At 58.0% G+C, this 19669-nt stretch overlaps 1 protein-coding gene across 6 annotated transcripts in view; it reads right to left on the bottom strand.

Annotated features, from left to right (window-relative positions):
- Positions 1–19669, bottom strand: part of PTPRF (protein tyrosine phosphatase receptor type F) — an 82187-nt gene that overhangs the window by 31952 nt on the left and 30566 nt on the right. For all 6 annotated transcript variants that reach the window (XM_070404951.1, XM_070404947.1, XM_070404950.1 and 3 more), the window contains exons 6-7: positions 17060–17248; positions 8309–8419 (exon numbers count right to left, since the gene is read on the bottom strand). In XM_070404951.1, coding sequence (XP_070261052.1) covers positions 8309–8419; positions 17060–17248 — 300 coding nt within the window. The remainder of the gene's footprint in view (positions 1–8308; positions 8420–17059; positions 17249–19669) is intronic.

The raw sequence follows: 19669 nt of genomic DNA on the forward strand, positions 1-19669 counted from the left end.
AAGGGGGAGGGTGGCTGTGTCTGGCCACAACCTCCAGCCTTGGGCTCCGCAGATCAGAAGCTGCTCTGAGCTTCTCAGTCCAAGGTGCAGCCCAGTGACCTCCCCGCCCCCTAACTGCAAGCTTGGCACAGACATTCGGAACATGCAGAGGGGGAAGGCAGGCAAGACCTAGCCATGGGCAGGCATGCTTGGCACGCAGACGGGTCATGCAGCTGGTGGCAGAGGCTAGGGTGTGTCCTTCCTGGGCACCCCTGCAGACAGGGCTGGAGAAGGCAGGCAGCAAGGCTAAATGACCAGAGGGCACCACTGAGAGTGCGGGTCTCAGGGGACCCTTGCTGGGGAGCCCGGGCATGCGAGACCATGGTGCCCCACCAGGAGCATCTCCACTATGGGTTTCAGGCTCTGCTGCTTGCACAGCCTAGGGCCACAGAATCAGAGCTGGAAACAAATGCAGAGACCACCCTGTCCAACCTCGGACTTCCTGGCACAGGGTCAAGCTGCGGCCCGGGGACCAGATACCCAGTAAGTGAATCACCGTGCCCTATTGCCGCCTAAAATATCTTTCACACCCACTAATTTCCCTCCAAATCCCCGGCAACTGGTATCCCAAGGTCTAAGCCACCACCATCTCTCTCTGGATTGCTGCCTCGGGTGCCTCGTGTTCTCCTGCCTTGTCGTCCCCCAGGCTCCCTCCCATAATTGGCCCTCCAACCACCAGTTGGCACAAATCTGCTCACATCACTTCCCCGTTAAAAAACTCCTGCATGGGTCCCCAATGACTCCTCAGCCCAGATTAACAGAACCCTACCTTACCCAGCCCCGGCCTCACCTCCATCTATACCACCTCACTCTGAGGCCTCCAGACAGAACAGAAACACTGCCAGTCGCCTGAGCGGGCCGGGAATGACCAATGTCACGGGCTTGCTCATTTCCCTGTGCCCCCAGGCTCACTGGGGTCTCAGCATGTCTCACAGACATATACCATTCTACCTTCTAGAACTGGCATCCACATTTCCTTCAGGGGAACCAACCCGTTCTTGCCGTACGGGGCATGTGACCCGGACCTGGCTAACAACATGCAGCCTTTAGACTTTTGCAAAAATGAGTAGAAGAGCGAACTTCCTTCTCTACTGTGGTGGCTAAGCTTAGGGGACCGGGGACCATCTTTCACAGGATGAGAGGACCTGCTTTTGAACTAACGGAGGGGAGCAGAGCTAAGAGACAAGGCAGGCAAATGCCCACCCAAACGTTCAATGCCTGGATCCAGTCCTGCCTGACGCCAAATCTACTTCTACATTTTTCTGTCTGGTAAGGCTAGCGAGTTTCCTTGTTTTGATTAAGCTCATATAAGTGGGTTTCTGCCATCTGTCCTAAAGCTGGGAGTCTACACCGCATGACAGCAGCAGGTCGCAGGAAGAGCAGGTCTGTGTGGCAGAGAACAGGCGGGCCCCGGAGCCTGGCTGGCAAGAGGAAGCCACGACCCAGCTCCCTTTGCGCACGCTCCACAGATGGCACAAAGGTGAGGTCAGGAGGCATGGAAAGGAGCAGTGGGCAGCTGGTGGTGCGGGCACCCCTTGCCCTCTGGAGCTAGGCCTGAGGAGCAGGCCAGGGGAGCAGAGGCGCAGGCAGCTCTGTGTGCAGGCCAGGCCAAGGCTTATCGAGGGTCCAGGGTCCAGCACAGCACAGGGGGCAGTTTTAACTGACCAAATCTTCTCTACTCTCAGCCAGGGGCTGCCTCATCTCCTCTTCGCTCATGCATTTCAGGGAAGGGAGACCGCTCTGGAGCACCTGCTCTGTGCCAAAGGTCTCCATGGCTATCAGCTTCCAATTACAGACAAGGGGACTGGCTTAAGGCTGATATGTTAGCCCCAGCCGGCTTTCTCAGTGGTTAGAGCCTCGGTCCTTGGACCAAAGGGTCCTGGGTTCGATTCCCAGTCAAGGGTGCATACCTCGGTTGCAGGCTTGATTCCTGACCCTCTCCCCCACACTCCCACCCTTCCTTCTCCCTTTCTTCCACTCTCTCTAATCATCAGTTGGAAAATATCCTCGGGTGAGGATTTTAAAAAAGTCTGATACTTTAGTGACATGCCCAAGTTTACCCAGGTACTAGGTTGGTCTGCCTGGTGGAAAGTGCATGCCCTTCTGAGTCCAGGCTGACAGGGCTGAAAGGAGACACCTGGTGACTCCAGAGAGAAGCTTCTGAAGCGTGTTGGTTTCTGGGTTAGCCAAGGCTCTCCAGGCGGCACATGGGTGGGACGTAGAGAGCCTGTGCCACGTGCAAGCTCTCGGCTGCAAGCTTGACCCCAGTCAGTGGCAGAATCTTGGAGTCTGGTCCGATCCCTGACCCTAAGAACAAAGAGCCCCAGGAAAAGGAGTAGGTCCTTGATCAATAAACCCTGGGTTCCAACCTAAGCAACATGGAAAGCTGACTGGACTTTACCCACCATGTCCCCAGAGGACAAGGTATTCTGTTCCACTGTCACCCCTCGCAGCCGGCAAGGGCCTCCGGCCCAGACGCTCCTGGGTGTGCGAACCTCGACGCTTCCACAAGGACACTGCGCTTCAGCCACATGGCAAGAGAGGCGAGAGACAACCTGCTGGGGTCGCCGGTACCCGTGGGGCCGTGCATCCTGGACCTGCTTGGACAACCATCCCCATTCCCACAGCCCAGAGGGGCTGGCGCCTCACTACAGCAGCCCCGCTGTCATGCCTCCTGCTCTCAGGCACGAGGCCTCCAAAAGGAACAGGACTCACCCTGGACTCGGTCTATTGACAGAAGCGACAGAAGGAAAACCCAGAGCTGGGAAAATGCACTCAGGGTCTAATCCTGACTCCAACAACGCTGGTCGCTTACTGTTCCCCGTGCATCCTGAATGCTGACATTTTACAGTTTCCAAAACAGGGCCCTGCCATTTCTGGATTATATTTCAGCTCTAACTTTAAGTCTAATTATTTGCGCTGACAACCTCTCTAATGGGGCGGGGCGGCGCCCCGAGACACCAGCATTCAGTGGAGTGACAGCCTAATAGCAGGGGGAGGCCGCCCCGCAATCTGCATTCACGCGCGGAAATTTCTCTGATGAAAATAACACAACATTAAGGAGGGGATAAAGGGGCAGGATCCACTGTATCAAGATAAAATAACTCTTTAATAAATAACCTTGTGGCTGCCGCAGAGCAGTAATTAAATGCCGGCACACTCGGCGCACAGTTTTAAGTAAAGCTGGAAAAATGTAAGATGTAATTATCAGCGCCAAACAAATTACCAGCCCAGCAAATCCCCCCGGAATATTTAGAAACTCACTTCTGCCTTCCTGTTAAATATTTGTGTCCCTGCTTATTTTTGGTGGGACCACGGAGGGGGAGGGGGAGGGGGAGGGACCAGGGGCCAGGAGGGCGGGGGAGAGGGGCGTATAGGGAGGCGGCTGCAGGCTGCGCTGTCTCTGCTGATGGCTGTTTTCTGACGGCACGGGCAGATCGCCCCGTCAGCGAAATGGTGTAAGCCAAATGCCCCAGAGCTCAGGAGTGCATACGGCTGGACGCTCAGGGCTGATATCTGAGCTGAGGCTGCAGCCCTCCTCTCAACTGGCTCCCTCTCCCTCATGGAGGAAACTCAAGCCACAGAGATGATTCCGTGGGGACCAGGTGGCCCAGCTCAGCTCCTTGGGGCTCAGCCCAAAGCCCCGTGGACAGGTGGGCCTCCTCTACCACTCAGACCACGGGGCCCAGAAAGAACCGCCAGCCCCTGCGGGTGTGCTGAGAACAGCCCATGTGAGTCTGCTCTGGGAAGGGCTGGCGCGGAGTCTCCAGGAAGCCCTTTCCAACCTGTGGCTGGGAGGGGGCCTCAGAGTTGCAGATCGTTCAAGGTGTGACCCAGCGTGGGGCTGAGGAAATGGGAGCTGTCTGGCAGACTCGGGCAGAGAGAGGGGCCTGGGGCAGGTGGGAAGCTTTTCGTTTGGATCTGGTCAGAGAGGAAAGAGACAAGAGTGTAGGAGACATCCTCGCGGAGCCATGATACCACCTACCATGTGCCACCCATGTGGGTGTTACGGGCATCTACTGGGCTTGAGACAGCCACGGACCCTAAGCTCAGGAGGCACACCAGGGCTGTTGCTCTACTGAGCCCTGCTGGGGCCAGGGCAAGGCACACGCTGCAGGACTTCTGTCCTGTGTTGCATGATTTTGAGGGGGTGAGCGCCTTCCAGATGAGCCCTTTCCCTCTGTCTTCCCAGGGGTTTCAGCTGAGCTCAGGCAAACGTGGAGTTAAGTGACTGGAAGGCCCACAGGTCCACATAGAGCACCTCAGCTCATAACTCCCACAACCGCACCTGAATTTCACCTGGAACAGACAGCTGGCCTAGCCCGGGCACAAAGGTGAAGTGCAGCTTCGTGCCATGCACCAGACTCGCCCAACCCTGTAGGGTAGCCCAACTAAAGGAGCATGCAGACACAAGGTTTAACAGGGACCCAAGCAGCAGGAACATGCGGGGCAGGGGGACCTGCCCACCCACCCCTGGTCCTGCCCGCCTGTCGGCCCAAACAACAGACAGCAGAGCCCGACTGGCGGGCAGGCCAGGCTGGAGCGAGCCCAAGGGAGCTGGCCGTGCCCGCTGGTCCCTACAGACGGGAGCATCCCATCGACGGGAGAACTGTAGATGGATAAGAAGTGAAAAGGACCAACCTTCTCGCTGATCTGAGAGATGAGAGTTTGGGTTGATGGCAGAGTGCGATGAGGATGAGGAGGGAATAAAAAAAAGACAAGGAGAAACACAGAGAGAGTAAAAACAGGCCAACCTTCATCTGCCCACACAGCACGGGAACGAGACAAGACTCTTGTGCCCCACGCACACGCACGTGCACACAGGTGCGCGCGGACCACGCCGCTCACGAAAGACTCAGGACTCATGGAGGACACAGTGGACAGGGCTGAGTCCCCTGGCAGGGGCTGGGACGCCAAGGGCGGGACCGGGAGGGGTGGAAGTGGGGCACAGAACGGCCCCCATGCCTCACGCACACCCCATGGCTTGGACAGACCCAGGGAGCTGGGCTCTGGAGTCAGGGCCCACCCAGCCCACAAACCCACGAAGCACACGAGCCACCAAAATCCCGCCACCTCGAGGAAGCCCCGCGCTGCACGGTACTAGTGTGAGGAGCTGGTCTGGGCACCTGTGGGGAGAAAGGCTGTGAAGACATCGCCCTGTTTAGAGACCGCTGTGACCTAGTGGCCAGCTCCCTGCAGAGAAGGGGAAAGTCAAGGGCAGGCAGGGCAGGCTCTGCAGAGGGCGTGGCCTTGCCCTGGCTCCTGGCAGCTGTAGGTCCTGAGAGCTGGAGGAGAGAAACGCTGTGGATGGAAGGAGAGAGTGAATCACTCGGGGAAGTCAGACGGTGAGGGAGAGAGGCTGGCCCACCAGGCATGCCTGGGCCCGAGAGACTGTGGGTGGCGCTGCGGGCAACTATGAGCAAAGTCAGAGTAACTGGATGACGCATCCTTCCCCCACCGGTGCTATCCCGACAGCAGCAGTGGCTACTGACTGCCAAGCATTTCCTGCGTGCCTGGCGACACGCCGGGAACTTTACACTCGCTGTCCCATTAAATGCAGCAACCGCAGGGCCTCAGAGAGGCAGTGGGAGCCCTGAGAGTCTGGGGGAGAAGAGGCAGGATGTGAGGTAGACACTGAAGCCAAATCGGAGGAGGAGACATGCCCTCGAGCTTAGTGGACCAGAGATGGATGGAGATGACTGTCCATGGGAGGCCGTCCATGCAGCGCCGTTCTCACCCGCAGGGGTTCCCGCGGGCAACACTGGGTGAGGTCTGGAGACATTCTGAATTGTCATGACGAGAGGCTATTATGGGCATCTAGGGGGCATGAGATGCCGCTAAACACCTGACGACATTGCATAGGACAGCCCCACACAACTGAGGGTGATCCAGCCCGAACCCTCAATAGTGCCCAAGCTGAGAAACCCTGGGATGGAGTCACATCGATGTGGATGCTGAGGTTTAGGTACTGATGGCTGGTGCCCCCGACATGAGGGTAACAGGCAGCCGCTCTGCTGGGAGGCGGGGGCGAGTGGATGCAGACCAGCAGGCAGGCCAGCACTGGGGCTCAGGACACAGAGCTGGAGGCTACCACAACGGGAGCTGCCCTAGAGGAGCTGGGGCAGAGAGCAGGGGCTGTGCCAGGACTGAGATGAGGGTGGGAGAGAGACCGGAGGAAGGACCGGAGGAGCAGGGCTGTCCAGGTGTCTATAGTCTGGAAGGGAGGGCCTGTCCCGGGGCCGTAGAGCAGGCCGCTCCGGCAAAGCAGGGCAAGCGCAGGTTCAGGTGGGGCCTGGGGACAGAGACTTAAGACTGGCCCTGAGATACCAGAGCTCACAGGAATGCGTGTGTGACAGAGAGAGGCAGAGGCAACCAAAGCCAGGTTGAAACAGCCTGTTTTAGGGTCCCACGCCAAATGAGGCTAGAACTAAAGGACCCCCCATGCCCTGCCCCAAAGGCTTGTGGCAGTGGGCCAAGAAGGCAATTCCAAAAGACCTGGTGGGGGGTGGGGTGGGGAATGGGCCATGGCAAGAGCCAGTCAGGGTCCTGCCTGAGTCCAGCATGGATGGACAGCGGGGGCCCTGCAGACAGGGAGGCTCCAAGGGGCTGAGGGTCAGGACTCCCTGGTCAGCGCTCAAGCTGCTGGCTGGGGCAGTCACGCTCAGGTCATCTCCAAAGAGACCTACTGCCCCTTCTCAGGGCTGAGGCCAGTGCGATGGTGACTTCAGAGAAAGTTGCCCCCCTCCCCACCCCGATGGCAATGCAGGGTCCATCCACCGTGGGTCTGGGTCCCCTCCTGCCTTTGTACAGCCTCTGGCAGCTCTGCCCCAAGAAATGCTTGGTCAGGACCACCGAGCATGTGGAAAGGTCCACGTGGGAGGAGACAGGTCTTCCACAAGGAAGGTTCTGTCCAGCTGCTCGTCTCTCAGAAGGGACTTGTCAGGCCCCTGCATGCCTGCCAGAAGCTCCGTCTGGAGCAGTGTAGGGGGAAGGCTGTGCAATTTACAACCCTCCTCTTGGCCTGTTGGGTGGCTTTGGTGCTCCAGGTCTCCCTGCTGTGATGCCGTTCCTTAAGGCAGGTCCTGGGATGGCTCAGGTGAGCCTCAAGGAGCAGCACACCTGACAAGGGACCAGTGCGGACCTCCCATCCCACGCCAACTCCAATGAAGCATAATATGCCCATCACCGAATGGGCTGGCAGCCTGTAGCCTGTCAGTAACCGGTGCCCTGACATGAGCAGCCCTTTCATAAGGACACAGGTGGTCTTTGCCCTGTCTGACCTTGTGACCCCAAAGAGTGGGACAGGCCATTGCCATCGCCCCACCCCGTGCCTGGCCCTGGGTGGATAGGCGGACAGCCCTCGTGAGGCTGCACTGAGCACTTGGTGTGCTGAAACCATCACCGTGAGGAAGCCCCATCCACTTTCCTTTACAAGTCCCGAGGGAGCTGGTTTCACTTTTAATGCTGCCCATCTGTGCAAGAGGCTAAAGGAGGGGACGGTGGAAGAGACGAGGGATTCCCAGGGCCCCTCCTGGGCATAAATGCACACCAGATTCAGCATGTTCAGAGGAAGCAGCAGGTGGCCAGCTTAATTGCCCAAGGGCTGTGAGCACAGCAGAAACTGGACACTCCAAACAGTCCCCAGGCCTATCCGCTGGGTATCTAGACTTGGGAAAATGCACAAGCCACTCAGTCCCAGCAAGGAACACCTGGAACATGGTGATCACCTGCAGGGCTGCCTCATCCTGACCCCTACAAAAGGGTCCTGGTTGGTAACAGTACAGCTGGCTTCCCCTCCAGGAAGGCCCCAGGCCAGAGGGTAGGCACACCTGGCCTGGAGCCCACCCTGCATGGGGGAAAGGGAGAAGGGCAGACGCTAGGAAGACTAGGCAGGTGTGCACGTTTACACACTAATGTGTGTGGCTGCGCACACACTCATACACACACACACACACACACACACACACAGACACACGTCTGCTCGGAAGGCTCTGGGCTCCCATGGGGCCCTGGGCCCATGTGCAGGACCTATAAGAGATAAAAATGCTCCTAAGAGCGGCGGCTTCCCAAAGGGCCTGCAGGGAAGAAAGGCCGAGTGGTGGTGGACACTGTGAGCTTGTTCAGTGGGCGCTGCTGCTGCTGCTATGACAGCTGCAGAAAGAGGCGGGAAGGAGGAGACTGGGCTCGGCAGCCCCCATGTGTCCACAGCCAGCAGGGGCAGCTCAGCTCTTTGGAGCCAGGGCCCGCGCTGCAACGCCCGAGTCCTTACCTCGCACATACAGGTTGGCGGGGGCCGAGTAGCGTGTGCCTGCAGAGTTGGTCGCCACACACTCGTACTTGCCTTGGTCTGACTCCTCGCTGCTCTCAATCTGCAAGGCACCTGTGGGGACATAAAGACAAGGTTCAGGCCTGGAACACGGGGAGGAGTCTTGACAGCATTTGTGGCTTGTGTTGATCCGATGCTGCAGACATCGGGGCCACACCCCAAAGTCAGTGCTGCTTCCAGGAAGCTCTCCCTGACTAGCCCAGTGGTCTCCTGGCTGGAACCAAGGGTTGTAGTCTGAAGCACAATCCTGCCCCACCCATTGGCTCTGCCAGGGGCTCTACTGCCAGCCACTGAATGTCCACTACCCTCCGGCCAATACTGAAGCCTGTCTGCCAGGGAGCATCCCCATTAATGCTCCCGGCTGTGCCAGGCCACGCAGCCAGGCGTGGGAGGGAACAGCCTGCAGACCTGCTGGCCTAGGATGTGCAGGCATGCAGTGCCCTCACCGGGCAAGAGCCTGGGAATCTGCCACCCACCAGAATCCCACAGGAAGGAAGGGGCTTGCCCTGAGGGCCTGGTGTCCAGCTGCCTCTGCTCACAGCACCCATCCTCCCCTCCCACCCCACCCCCTCCCACTGGCCCCACCCATTCCGGCTCCTCTCCTCAGCCTGGTCCCACTAAAGTGCTTCGACCCACCACGGCTCCTGCATAATTCAGGAGGCTAATGGAGGCTGCAGCTCCCACCCGGGCCGGCGCCCTGAGGGGCTGCTCTGGCCGCAGACGGACAGACAGGAGCCAGGATTGGGGGGGCAGTTGAAAAGGACTCTCATAGAGGGTGGAGGAAACTTGGGCTTGGGGCCCATCCTGGTAGGTCCAGGTGGAGGAGCCCAACACAAGGGTGGTGGTGGGAGAGTGAAACCACATGACTTGGCCACTCCCCCAGTCCTGGCAATAAACACTTGAAAAAGCTGCCCGTGAGAGCACGCTGGGCAAACTGTCTGACGGTAGCTCCCTGAGGCACAGGCAACAAACACCGCTTCCCTGGAACAAGCCGACAGACAATCACGCCCACAGAGGACAGTCCGATGGACAGTGAAAAACCCCACAGGACACAGCCTGACAGAAAACCACCGCCTGCACACGACAGCCAGGGTGACCCTAACAGCCCGCCCCTCCCAGGGCCCAGGCCGGCTGACGGTCATACCCACAGAGGACACAGACAGAACTTGTGGACCCCAACTGACTGGTCCGGACAGGAGCCACAGGAAGAGGTCCAAGCCACGCTCTCACAGCCCAGGCCCCCGGGGAGGACCAAGCTGCAGTCCCTTCACTGCCTGACATCCCTCTCCCACCACCCAGACCCAGGGCAACAGGAGGGGCTGTGAACACCAGGGGCTTGGGAGCTGGAGATGGGAGAAGGGGCTTCCCAGGCTCAGTCCTGCTGCAGGCAAAGGGCTGGCCAGCTCTGCGGTCCTGGCTTCAGTGGGCATCGGGGAGCGTGAGGGCCCGGGGTACATGCCAAACAAACACCCTTCTCCTGCGAGAGCAGCCCGATGGGCACCCGACAGGTCATGTTCATGGGATGGATGGACGCTGTTACAGAAAATGTTCATTCAAACAGGTGGGGTTGGCAGGGGGCTGCACTAAGTTCAGCTCAGCTGGGGCGGGAGGGGTGCCAGACAGGAACAGGAAGCAGTGCCTGGGGGAGAGCCCTGCTGGGAAAGGAGGCTCCCCTGCACCGAGAGCCAGGGCTGGTCAGGGGACCCAACACAGACCCTGAGCCTCTCTGTACACAGAAACCCCCAAATCTGGAACCAGCCTCCACAGGGTGGCAGCGGCTCTTCCCAGCCCCAACTTCTGTCCTGAGACCACCCTGGCCCTGAAACTCTGAGGGACTAGATGTGCCCAAGGACACTTGTGAGGTGGGAAGAAATGATGTAAACACAGTAGAGAAGCAACCACTCTGCAGGGTGTCCGCTCTGTGCCAGACGCTGCCCAAATCCTGATCCTCTCCTCTGATCCTCACAGTCCCGTGAGGTGGGGTCTTGGCCCCGATTTAAAGAGGAGGACACAGACTTCTGAGAGAGGAATCGCCTTTCTGAAGGTAACATAGGTGGTGAGTCACACCTGAACCCGAATCTTTTAGTCCAGAGTCTGGGCTTTGAACCCTTGGGCTCCTGCAGGAACGCAGCCAGGGGTTAACAGGTCAGGGATCTGGTCACACAGGACCTGTATTTCTCAGCTGTCACCCCACCACGTATACCACCGTCTTCACTGCCTGTTCCTCCTAGTGTGTGCTGGGCTGAGGCACTTACGGGATGGCCCTCCTTTCACCAGGGGGCCAGGATGTTAAAGGGAGTTAAGTAATAATGGAGGGCCCCAAGACAAAGGAGGCTCTTGGGAGGAAAGGCAAGGCCTCGTCATGCTCCCCCACCTCATAGGAAGACTCCCTCTGGGCCAGCCTTGAGGACCAGGGCTTGGCTTCACTGCAGGAGCCCTTCTGTGGGGCTGGCCTGGGAGGCCGGGCCGTAGGGCTGGCCGTCCCCCAGGTGGGGCTCAGCTGTCTTCACAATCCAGACTTGCAATGGATGAGTCCACAGGAGGGAATGACCGAGTGTGGATGTGTGTGGTGGCCGGTGGTGTTGAGGGGCCAGAGCTGGAGATGAGGCTGGAGAGGTCAGGATGGGGATGGGGGAGGTGACGGACGGGATGGAGTGGTGGTGACGCAGTGGTGTGGCGGGGCGAGATGCACGGACAGCATTCTTACCTCTAATTGGTGAACCACCTGGCGAGGTAATTTGAATGCAAATAAGATCAGAGAGAAGCATTAGTACAAAAGGAAGGAAAGCCACAAAAAGCCAAATCAGATAAAATAAAACGCGAGAAAGGGCCTTATATACACGGAGAAATTGAGGCCCGAGTCAGGCTGACGCAGGTAATGTGTGTGCAAGCCCCGGAGCTGAGTGTGGGGGGAGCTGTGTCCCCCGGGTCACCGGCACTACTCCGAGGAGTGGGGGAGTGGGGTGGGGGTCACAGGGCTGGGGGTGATGGGCATCAGGATGGTGAGTCGGGGTTCCTGCAGACCCCACTGGCTGAGGCCAACGGAGTGGGGAGGTGAAGAAAAGAGGTAGCAACTCCACCCCGCAGGGCCACCCAAATCCACAGGTGGGGTAGATTTCAAAACAAAGCACTTAGCAAAACAAACCTGGGCATTTAAGCAGACAGAAGGGCAAAAAGGAGGGCTCACCCACCATAAGTGATCACCAGGTCTCCCTGAACAAACACACCGGCTCACCCTGCCGCTAGTCCAGGCTGAGCTTACAACCTAGTGGCAGACCCCGTAAAGCCCACTCATCCCTCTACAAACTGAGTGACTATGGAGCTTCTCCCCAACCTGACTGGCGAGAGCCAGAGGCCAGTGCCTACCCTGTGTCTGTTCAGTGCTTCGCAATCCTGGGAGCAGTAGCCAAGTGCTCACCCTCCCAATGCCCAATGCAGGGCTAGTGTGAGGTCTGAGCAGGCTCTCTTCCCAACGGGGCCTCCTCTGAGGCTGTGCACAGGCTCCTTCTCCCCCATCCAGGCCCAACCCTGCCTCCCCTGCTCGTCTCTGTCCACTTCTGGGGGAGGGAAGTGCCAAGAGACAACACTGATCACTATCCCATGGACCTGAGGACACACACCCGGGGGAGTTACCATCCTTCACCCGCCCAGGGGCACTTATCCATCTCCACAGAGGAGTGAGCAAACAGAGGCTGAGAAAAACCCGTGACCTGCCCAAAGCTCAAGGTCACATAGCTTTTGAGTGAAGTGGCAGGAACGGACTCAGTTTGTCTGGCTCAGGGCCCTCCTGCAAACACAGAGGCTAGAGAGAAGGCAAAGGCAGCTATCGGGACCTGGCGCGCGTGTGTGTGTGGGGGTGGGGGTGGGGGTGGGGGGGGGTGGAGTGGTGCAGAGATTGTCTAGAAAGAGCCATGGTCACAATGACCCTCCAAACTCGGTCCACAGACCTTCACTGTCCCCCAAACCCTGGCAGGGGGTCCACAAGGTCAAAGTAATTTTCATAAGACTAAGAAATTATTTGCCTTTTTCACTCTTGTTCTCTCATAAACATGCGGTGGAGTTTTCCAGAGGCTCCACGATGTGTGATATCACAACCGACCGAACGCAGAAGCAGACGTGAGAATCCAGCCGTCCTCTAGTAAGCCCAAAATTAAAGAAGATCTGTAAGAGTGTACAACAATGCTGCTCTCTTCTCACTAAACGTTTTGTTTGAGAAAATATGATTATTTTTCATTAAGTTTATATTGTTTATCTTAACATGTAATGGGGTTTTAAGTTATTTTAAAGTAGATTAACAAGTATCTACATCTTCTCAGTCTTATTGTCTAATATGGCAAAAAGCAATAGATAAAACCCACACAAACAAACGCTCTTTGAGGTCTTCTGATATTTACAATCAGCGGTCCTGAGATCAAAAAGTTGACAACCGCTGACCTACTCCTGCAGTCCAGCCTGACCTGGGAGGGGTGGCCGTGTAAACGGTCCAGTCTGGGACCCCTAGCTCCTGGCCTCAGCTCTCCTAAAACCCAACTTGCATCTTGGCCGGGTGACTCAGATGGTTGGAGCATCATCCTGTACACCAAAGGGTTGTGGATTTGATTCCCGGTCAGGGCACATACCCAGGTTGCGAATTTGCTCCTTAGTCGGGGTGTGTGAGGGAGGCAAATTGATCGATGTGTCTCTCTCACATTGATGGTTCTCCTTCTCCCTTCCTTTCTCTAAAATCAAATTCAAAAATTAAAAAAGAAATTAAAACCTAACCTGCGGTGTGATCAGTCTCTGGACATCTCAGAGTAGCCATTTTTCCGTTAAACTGAAATAAGAATTTGCCTTTTCCATTTCACAAGGTGGAACCTGGGAGTCAGCACTGCCCGGGAGCTGCCAGTGTGCTCAGGCCAAAGGGAAACTGTGACCACGAGCCCACAGTATGTCCTCCTGGCACACATGGAGGATGGATGGCAGGGCAGAATGGGGGGACAGGCTGGGGCTGGCCAGCAGAGTGTGTGTGTGTGTGTGTGGAGGGGGTCAGGGGGCTCAGGCCCACTCCAATCCTCCGGCAGCCATACCCTGGCATCTCAGTCTCGGCTCAGGTGCTGGGGGTGTGGAAGGAGACGGCTCTCTGAGTGAGCAGTGCCCGGACATGTATGTTATGTTGTCCTCGATGCACAAACCATGACGGAATGACGGCTTACACACTCAGGCCACCGGGATGAGTGGAGCACGGGATGCCCTTTGGGGCTCTGTGCAGGCACAGCAAGTGGCCAACAGCTCTTCTCAGAGTCCCATGTGGAAGGTGAGTCCCCACTCACTGCCCCAGTGACACCGCCTGCTCCTGACTCGATTGCCACTTTCTTTGAGCCTGTCCCATTCCTGCTGGGCCCATACTGGCTCCCAAGTTCAAACTCTCCAAGAGACTCATGTTGTAGCAGGTCACAGCCCTTCAGTGAGGAACACGCCTGGACATACACCACCAGCTGCCCTCCTACCCAGCGCTGCTCTAGGGCCAAACCCTGGTGACATGTGCTGTGGCTTGGCCCAAAGATGCCTGAGGAGTTCTGGGCACTGGTCAGGAGGGGCCTGAGGTCTGGACACAATGGGACTGTGGCGCTCTGCAGCCCTCGCAGGGCCCAGCCATTCCCCAGGCCCCAGGTCCTGCATATGTGATACTAGAAGGCTCCTGGGGGACCTCACACAGGGAGCTCCCTGGCCCTGCACTTCCACATGTGACCCCAGGTGACCTTAACTCAGCCATAAAGTGGGCATGATAATCAGCCTGTCCCACTTCTCAGGGTTGCTGGAGAATCCCGTGCAACCAAAGGCAGGAAGGCGCTTTGTAAACTGTCGGTGATGCGTAAACCGTGAAAGTCCCTGTAAACAGCCGAGTGCTCAGGGCCTGATTCCACTCTAAGAAGGGATGTCTCTGTCAATGGGCATGGAACAGCCCAGCACATTCTGAAGTGACAAGAGGATAGCGGCAGCTGCTACTGGGATCAGGGGCCAGGGGCCAGGGTCCGGCAGTGATGGAGAGAGTCCTGTCCATTACCTCTACCAGAGGTGAGATGGCTGAGTCCCCTCAGGCGCCGTCTGATTCTATCCTAGCAGCTGGATTTGGGGCCTACAAACCTCAGGTCACAGCTGCCAGGGGCAGAAAGGTCTAACAAAGAGGTCTTTCCTGGACCTGGGAAGCAGAAGGAGTAGACATCAGTCCGTAGAGACAAGGTTGAAGGTCACGTTCATGAAATAATTCATCAACAGGGGCTCAGAGATACCTGTCCCATAGCCAGGCTTGTGGGGGGCACTGGGGAGACTTCGTAGAGGGGAGCCAGCCCCAGGCCCTCGCTGTAAGGACAGCCCAGCCGAAGTGAGCAGAGCTGGAGCCAGGTGGTAAACACGCGAAGCGGGATGAGTCCTGAAGGAGGTTTTAGGCGGAGGAGGTGGGGCGTTACATCCTGGCGAATGTGAGCAGAGGGCCAGGATGGGGTCAGGGAGGCTCAGTGCAAGAGGCTCAAGCCCTGTTCCCAGAGCCCTCACCATAAGATACACCAGGCAGGAAAGTAAAGCTCTGACTGCCACTGTCTCGCTCAGTGCTCCCTGAAACCCCCTTTTAAAGATGAAAACACTGAAACTCAAAGAAGTTAAATAACTGAGGCCACAGAGCTCTAAGGGGTGCAGCCAGGACCCAATGAAAGAAAGCTGGAGATGTGAGCAGGGGGAGATAGAGAAGTGTGTGTGCCCTGTTCAGGAAGGCAAAGAGGGTGCCAGAGTACAGAGGGACAGGAGCAGAAGCCTCTGACGGCTTGGAGGATGGATTCGAGGGGGGAGCCTGGAGGCAGGGCGAGTTGGTGACCTGGGACATGGCCAAGGCAGGCGGCAACAGGAGGAAGGGCACCAACTTGAGAGTCGTGATGGTGCCAAATCAAGAGGACCTGGTGGTTCCTCATCGGAGGAGGCGTCAGGGTTTCAGGCCGGGAGGCTGCCGCGCACAGAGGAGGCTACGGCTGTCTGGGAAGGTCACCACTCATCACGGTCAGGGTGCACCAGAAGGCAGGCACAGTTTTTGGTCTAGAGCACAGGAAGATGTCTGGGCTGGAGAGACAGATCTGGGAGTTGCAGGAGTGGAGATGGTACCAGGAGCTACAGGAAAAGGTGAGCAGGCCCAGGGCAAGGCTCTGTCCACGGGGCGAGGGAAGGGCTCCCAGGCTCCCCAGCTGAGGAACAAGCAGAGGAAGAGGGGACTACAGGGCAGACAGAGAAGTAAGAGAAAAGCCGGGAGGCCTGGGAGGGGGTGGTGGGGGAGGAGAGAGGGTGTGAACTGCTGCTGAGAGGACGAGGAGGCTGAGGCCTGGGCAGCAACTGGGTGGAGTTCTGGGCGGCAGCCAACTCACAGGGCAGTGAATGGGTGGCACAGGGCCCGGCACACAGCAAGCACTACATAAATACTTGATGAACGCACGCGCAAGACAGCGTGCCTTCCCAGAACTGCTGCCACGGACAGGCAATGCCACTGGGGTGGAGGCCAGACCTGCGGGGAGGACCATCTGGCTGCTTGGGGAGCCTGCCCGGGGGGCTGGGGGGCAACGCAGAGGAGCTGGACTGTACCGGCCGCTGGGCAGCGCTGGGCAACGACGGCAAACGCTGCCGGACTGTTTCCTGCCTTGATTATGGCTGTTTTAATTAACTGCTCTACAGCTGCCTCCATCTTGTTGAGTTTTAATTAAATTAAATGAGCTAACACTTCATAGGCTGTCTCAGGCGGCCGTGGCTGGGGCCGGAATCCTGCCCCTGCCGGGCACATCAGCTCTCCCTCCCCCCTGGGCACCACAGGGACTGGCAGGAGAGCCTCTGAAGCGGCAGGTCTGAAAGGAGCAGTCACGTCCTCCTTCACGGTGCTGGCATCACAGGGGCGCCGGCGGGCACTGGCCATCCTGCCCGAGCCGCCGTCCCGAAGCAACCAGGAGGACTTTGGACCAAGGCCTACCGGTCCAGCCATGCCGGCGGCAGATGCCGAATGCAGCTAAGTGGAACCTGAACCTCCTTTCCCGCCTGCCCCATTCCACAAAAACTGAATCAATTATCTTGGCGGGAGCCTCGCAGGCAGATCGATCAATGGGGCGGCACCTCCTGCCTGGTCAAGATGGTATCCTTGCTCCCAGGGCTCCGAGCTGGCTCTACTGAGACATCCAGAGGAGACAGGTGGCCCTGGTGGCCGAGGGATGGCACCAACTCTCCCTGGCTCCAAGCTCTGAGGTCCAGCCTTTGGAAGCCAGATGAATCGGGCATCTTTGGCCTCTTTCCCTGCCGTCTGGAGTAGCAAAGAGAAGCACAATCCAGGACCCCTCTCAGGCCAGGCTGGAGGAGGAACTCCCACAGTAACTATGCAGAGCCCAACACCAGGCTGAGCACGACCCTTGTCCTGTGAGGAGCAGAACTGGCCCGTAGTCTGAGCCTGACAACATCAGGATGGACGGTAAAAGAATCACCGATGACTAGCCCTCACTGCCAAGCTCTCGTCCTGGGCCAGGTGGGCCTGGAGCAAGATCCGGCCCACCCACTGGGTGCCCTGTGCTCAGCCCTGGAGGGTCAGCCCCAGGCTGAGGCCTCCTGTGGCTCCCAGGCACCCAGGCCCAAGAGGGAAGGCTGTGCTGGGTGCGGGCCCCACACCGTTCCTCACGTCTGTGCAAGCCCTCTACTCACCTGAACGCAGCTGCTTGATGCGACCATTGCTTGTGGTGGGATCCACAGGGAGGAAGTCCTTGAACCAAGAGATCTCAGGGTCTGGATTCCCGCCTGCTGCGCACAACATGGTGGCCGTGCGCGCTTTCTCCACCACCTTCAGCTGGGGCCCCATGTCGATGGAGGGGAAGCCGGGGGGCAGCTGGTCCTCTGCAGACAAAGCAGATGTGCGCGTTAGGGCCAGGACCCCGCTCTGTGGGTGGCTGCTCCTGACTCCCAGGTTGGCTGGGATCCTCAAGATTCTTCTCTCCCCGACCCCTGACTTCCAAGCAGAGTCCTGAGTCCCACTGTCCAGGCCTACCCTTCACAGGGCTGGGGACTGCAGGGGGGCCCACCCTGCCCTGTCGGGAAGTTGGGTTTCCAGGTCTGAGAAGCAATGCCTCAGACTGAAGACGGCAGCACTTCTCTCTCTGGGCCCTGGGAGAAATGAGGATTGATGCTCTCCTGGCCACAGCAGAAAGTGCTACCCGGATGCAGGGACATATGGGGCTCACAGCTGACTCGGTGGCATCAACAGCCACACTCACCCCGGAGGCTCCCTGTGCTGTCCAGCACCACCGCCCACCTTGTCTGCTCCCAACACTACCAGCATCCAGCCTTCAGCTCCACCCCACGGCAGAGCCACGTGCCACAGCCTAGGTTCTGGCCCTGGCTCTGAACACCGCCTGCACTACCAATGAGCCACCCCTGACCCTCGATCCTGACTCTGACCCATTCTCTACGACAGCCTTGACCCTGACCCAGCTGCCAGGGGCATCCCACAGGGACTGCGATCCCTCAGGAGATGGGGTCTGGGGATGGGGAGCAGCAGGACTTCCAGCACGGCCTCACCTCCCCAGCTCTCCCGGTATGGTAGCTGGCAGTACACTTCCCCGTCTGCAGCCCTAGAGATTCCAGGCGTGACCCACGCATCTCTGTGGCTGTAAATATGACCCCAGAGTCCTAACTTTCAGCTCTGATTTTTAAAAGGAACATGTTAAACAGTGGCGAGAAAAGAGAGGATGGAAACGAGGCAGGTCTTGGGATGCACCAGGCAGGGGAACAGCTTCCTTTAGCTCTGCTACAACTTGCTCTCACAGGAAGGCCCCGGCAGGGCCTGAGGCCCGGGGTTCTCCTCCCACCCTCTCTGTTCTCCCCAGCAGCTGGGGGCACACAGGACGGCCAGAGCCATCCTAGCCCACCAGGGCACCTGTCTAGTTCCTCCCAGACCTCAATCCTCCCTGCTAAGCCCTCCTGAGCAGTGGAGGTGAGGGTGGACAGCAGGGACAGGGCCTGCCAGAGTTAGGGTCCAGGAGTCAGCTGACTCCAACTCTACCAGGAAGGTACTGATCAAGGAGAAGGGAAGACGTGCAAACATCTGCAGCTCGTGTCCCAGGAATCTATTCTGAATTCCTAACACAGAGAAGGTCTTTGGGATTTACGCCAAATTAAGGACAATTAATTTTCCTCCCTCAATTATCGCGCCCTCAATGACTCCATCCTTGGCTCAGATCATCATCCCTCAGGCACTGCTGCCAGAGCCTAAAACTGGCATGTGCATAGAGCTGTCCACAAAACAGCAGGACCCCAAAGCCATTCCCTTGTGCCAAGGAGGCTTCCATTCTGCGCCTCAGGAAACAGAAGTGTGTCTCGCAGGAGGGCTCTGGTCCCTTAGGAGTGACAACTGCTCTTTCTTCCTTCTATGCTCACCTGGGCCCCTCTGGCACATTCATACTGATGATGGGTTACTGATGCCCCCTGTGTGCCTGGACAAGCTAAGCACTGAGTATGCTGTCGTAAACTGACCCAACCGCCGACTTACTCATTTATCTCCGCCCCCCCGCCCCGATACCCATAGGAACTGGGGGCCATGGTGAGGGGCAGGCAGGAGAACCACTCAGGCTAAAGACCAGGGCAAATTCCTCCTGCAGATGTCACACGATCACTTCCAAACCCATCAACAAATGGGAAAACTGAGGCCCAGATAGGAGGGAGAAAAGGTTGTGCTAATGGAGCATTTACTACCTTATAGGCACTGAGTTAAAATCCTTTACGAAATGATTTAATCTTCTCCTAAACCCTCAGGTATATAAACCAATGGGGGCTTAGAGAGATCTGGACACCTGCCCAAGGTCACACAGTTTGATGGGAGACGGGGCTGGGGTGAGACTAGGTGGTAGGACCAATTGCCTGGCAGGGCTGGGCCAGGGCAGGGCTAGCGGAGGTAAGAGCACCCCTGGGGGCAACCCACCATCATTCTGGCTCACCTCTCCAAGGCTGGCTCAGCCCCTTCCCAAACCACGCCCTCTGCCATCTTCCAGGGCTCAGCCACTCCACTGCAACCCCCTTGCACACAAGCCTCCGCGTTTTTATTTACTGCAAAACGAACCCCACAGCGCCCACACGTGGCTACACCCGGGCAGTGGCCACCGACCCAGGTTCCAACGCATCCAGATGTACCCTCTGACCAGTCTGAGTCTTCAAAACCTGTCCTGCCGAGCCCCTTCCCCTCCCCCTTGCAGGCCACCCGGTAACCATAGCAACGGCGGCAGGCGCTGCTGTGGAAGGGCTGCGCGTGCCCGTGTCCATGTG

The sequence above is a fragment of the Myotis yumanensis genome, unplaced genomic scaffold, assembly GCF_028538775.1.
Source record: "Myotis yumanensis isolate MYYU_CA2020_CCGP unplaced genomic scaffold, mMyoYum1.0.hap1 SCAF_2, whole genome shotgun sequence".
Taxonomy (NCBI): Eukaryota; Metazoa; Chordata; class Mammalia; order Chiroptera; family Vespertilionidae; genus Myotis; species Myotis yumanensis.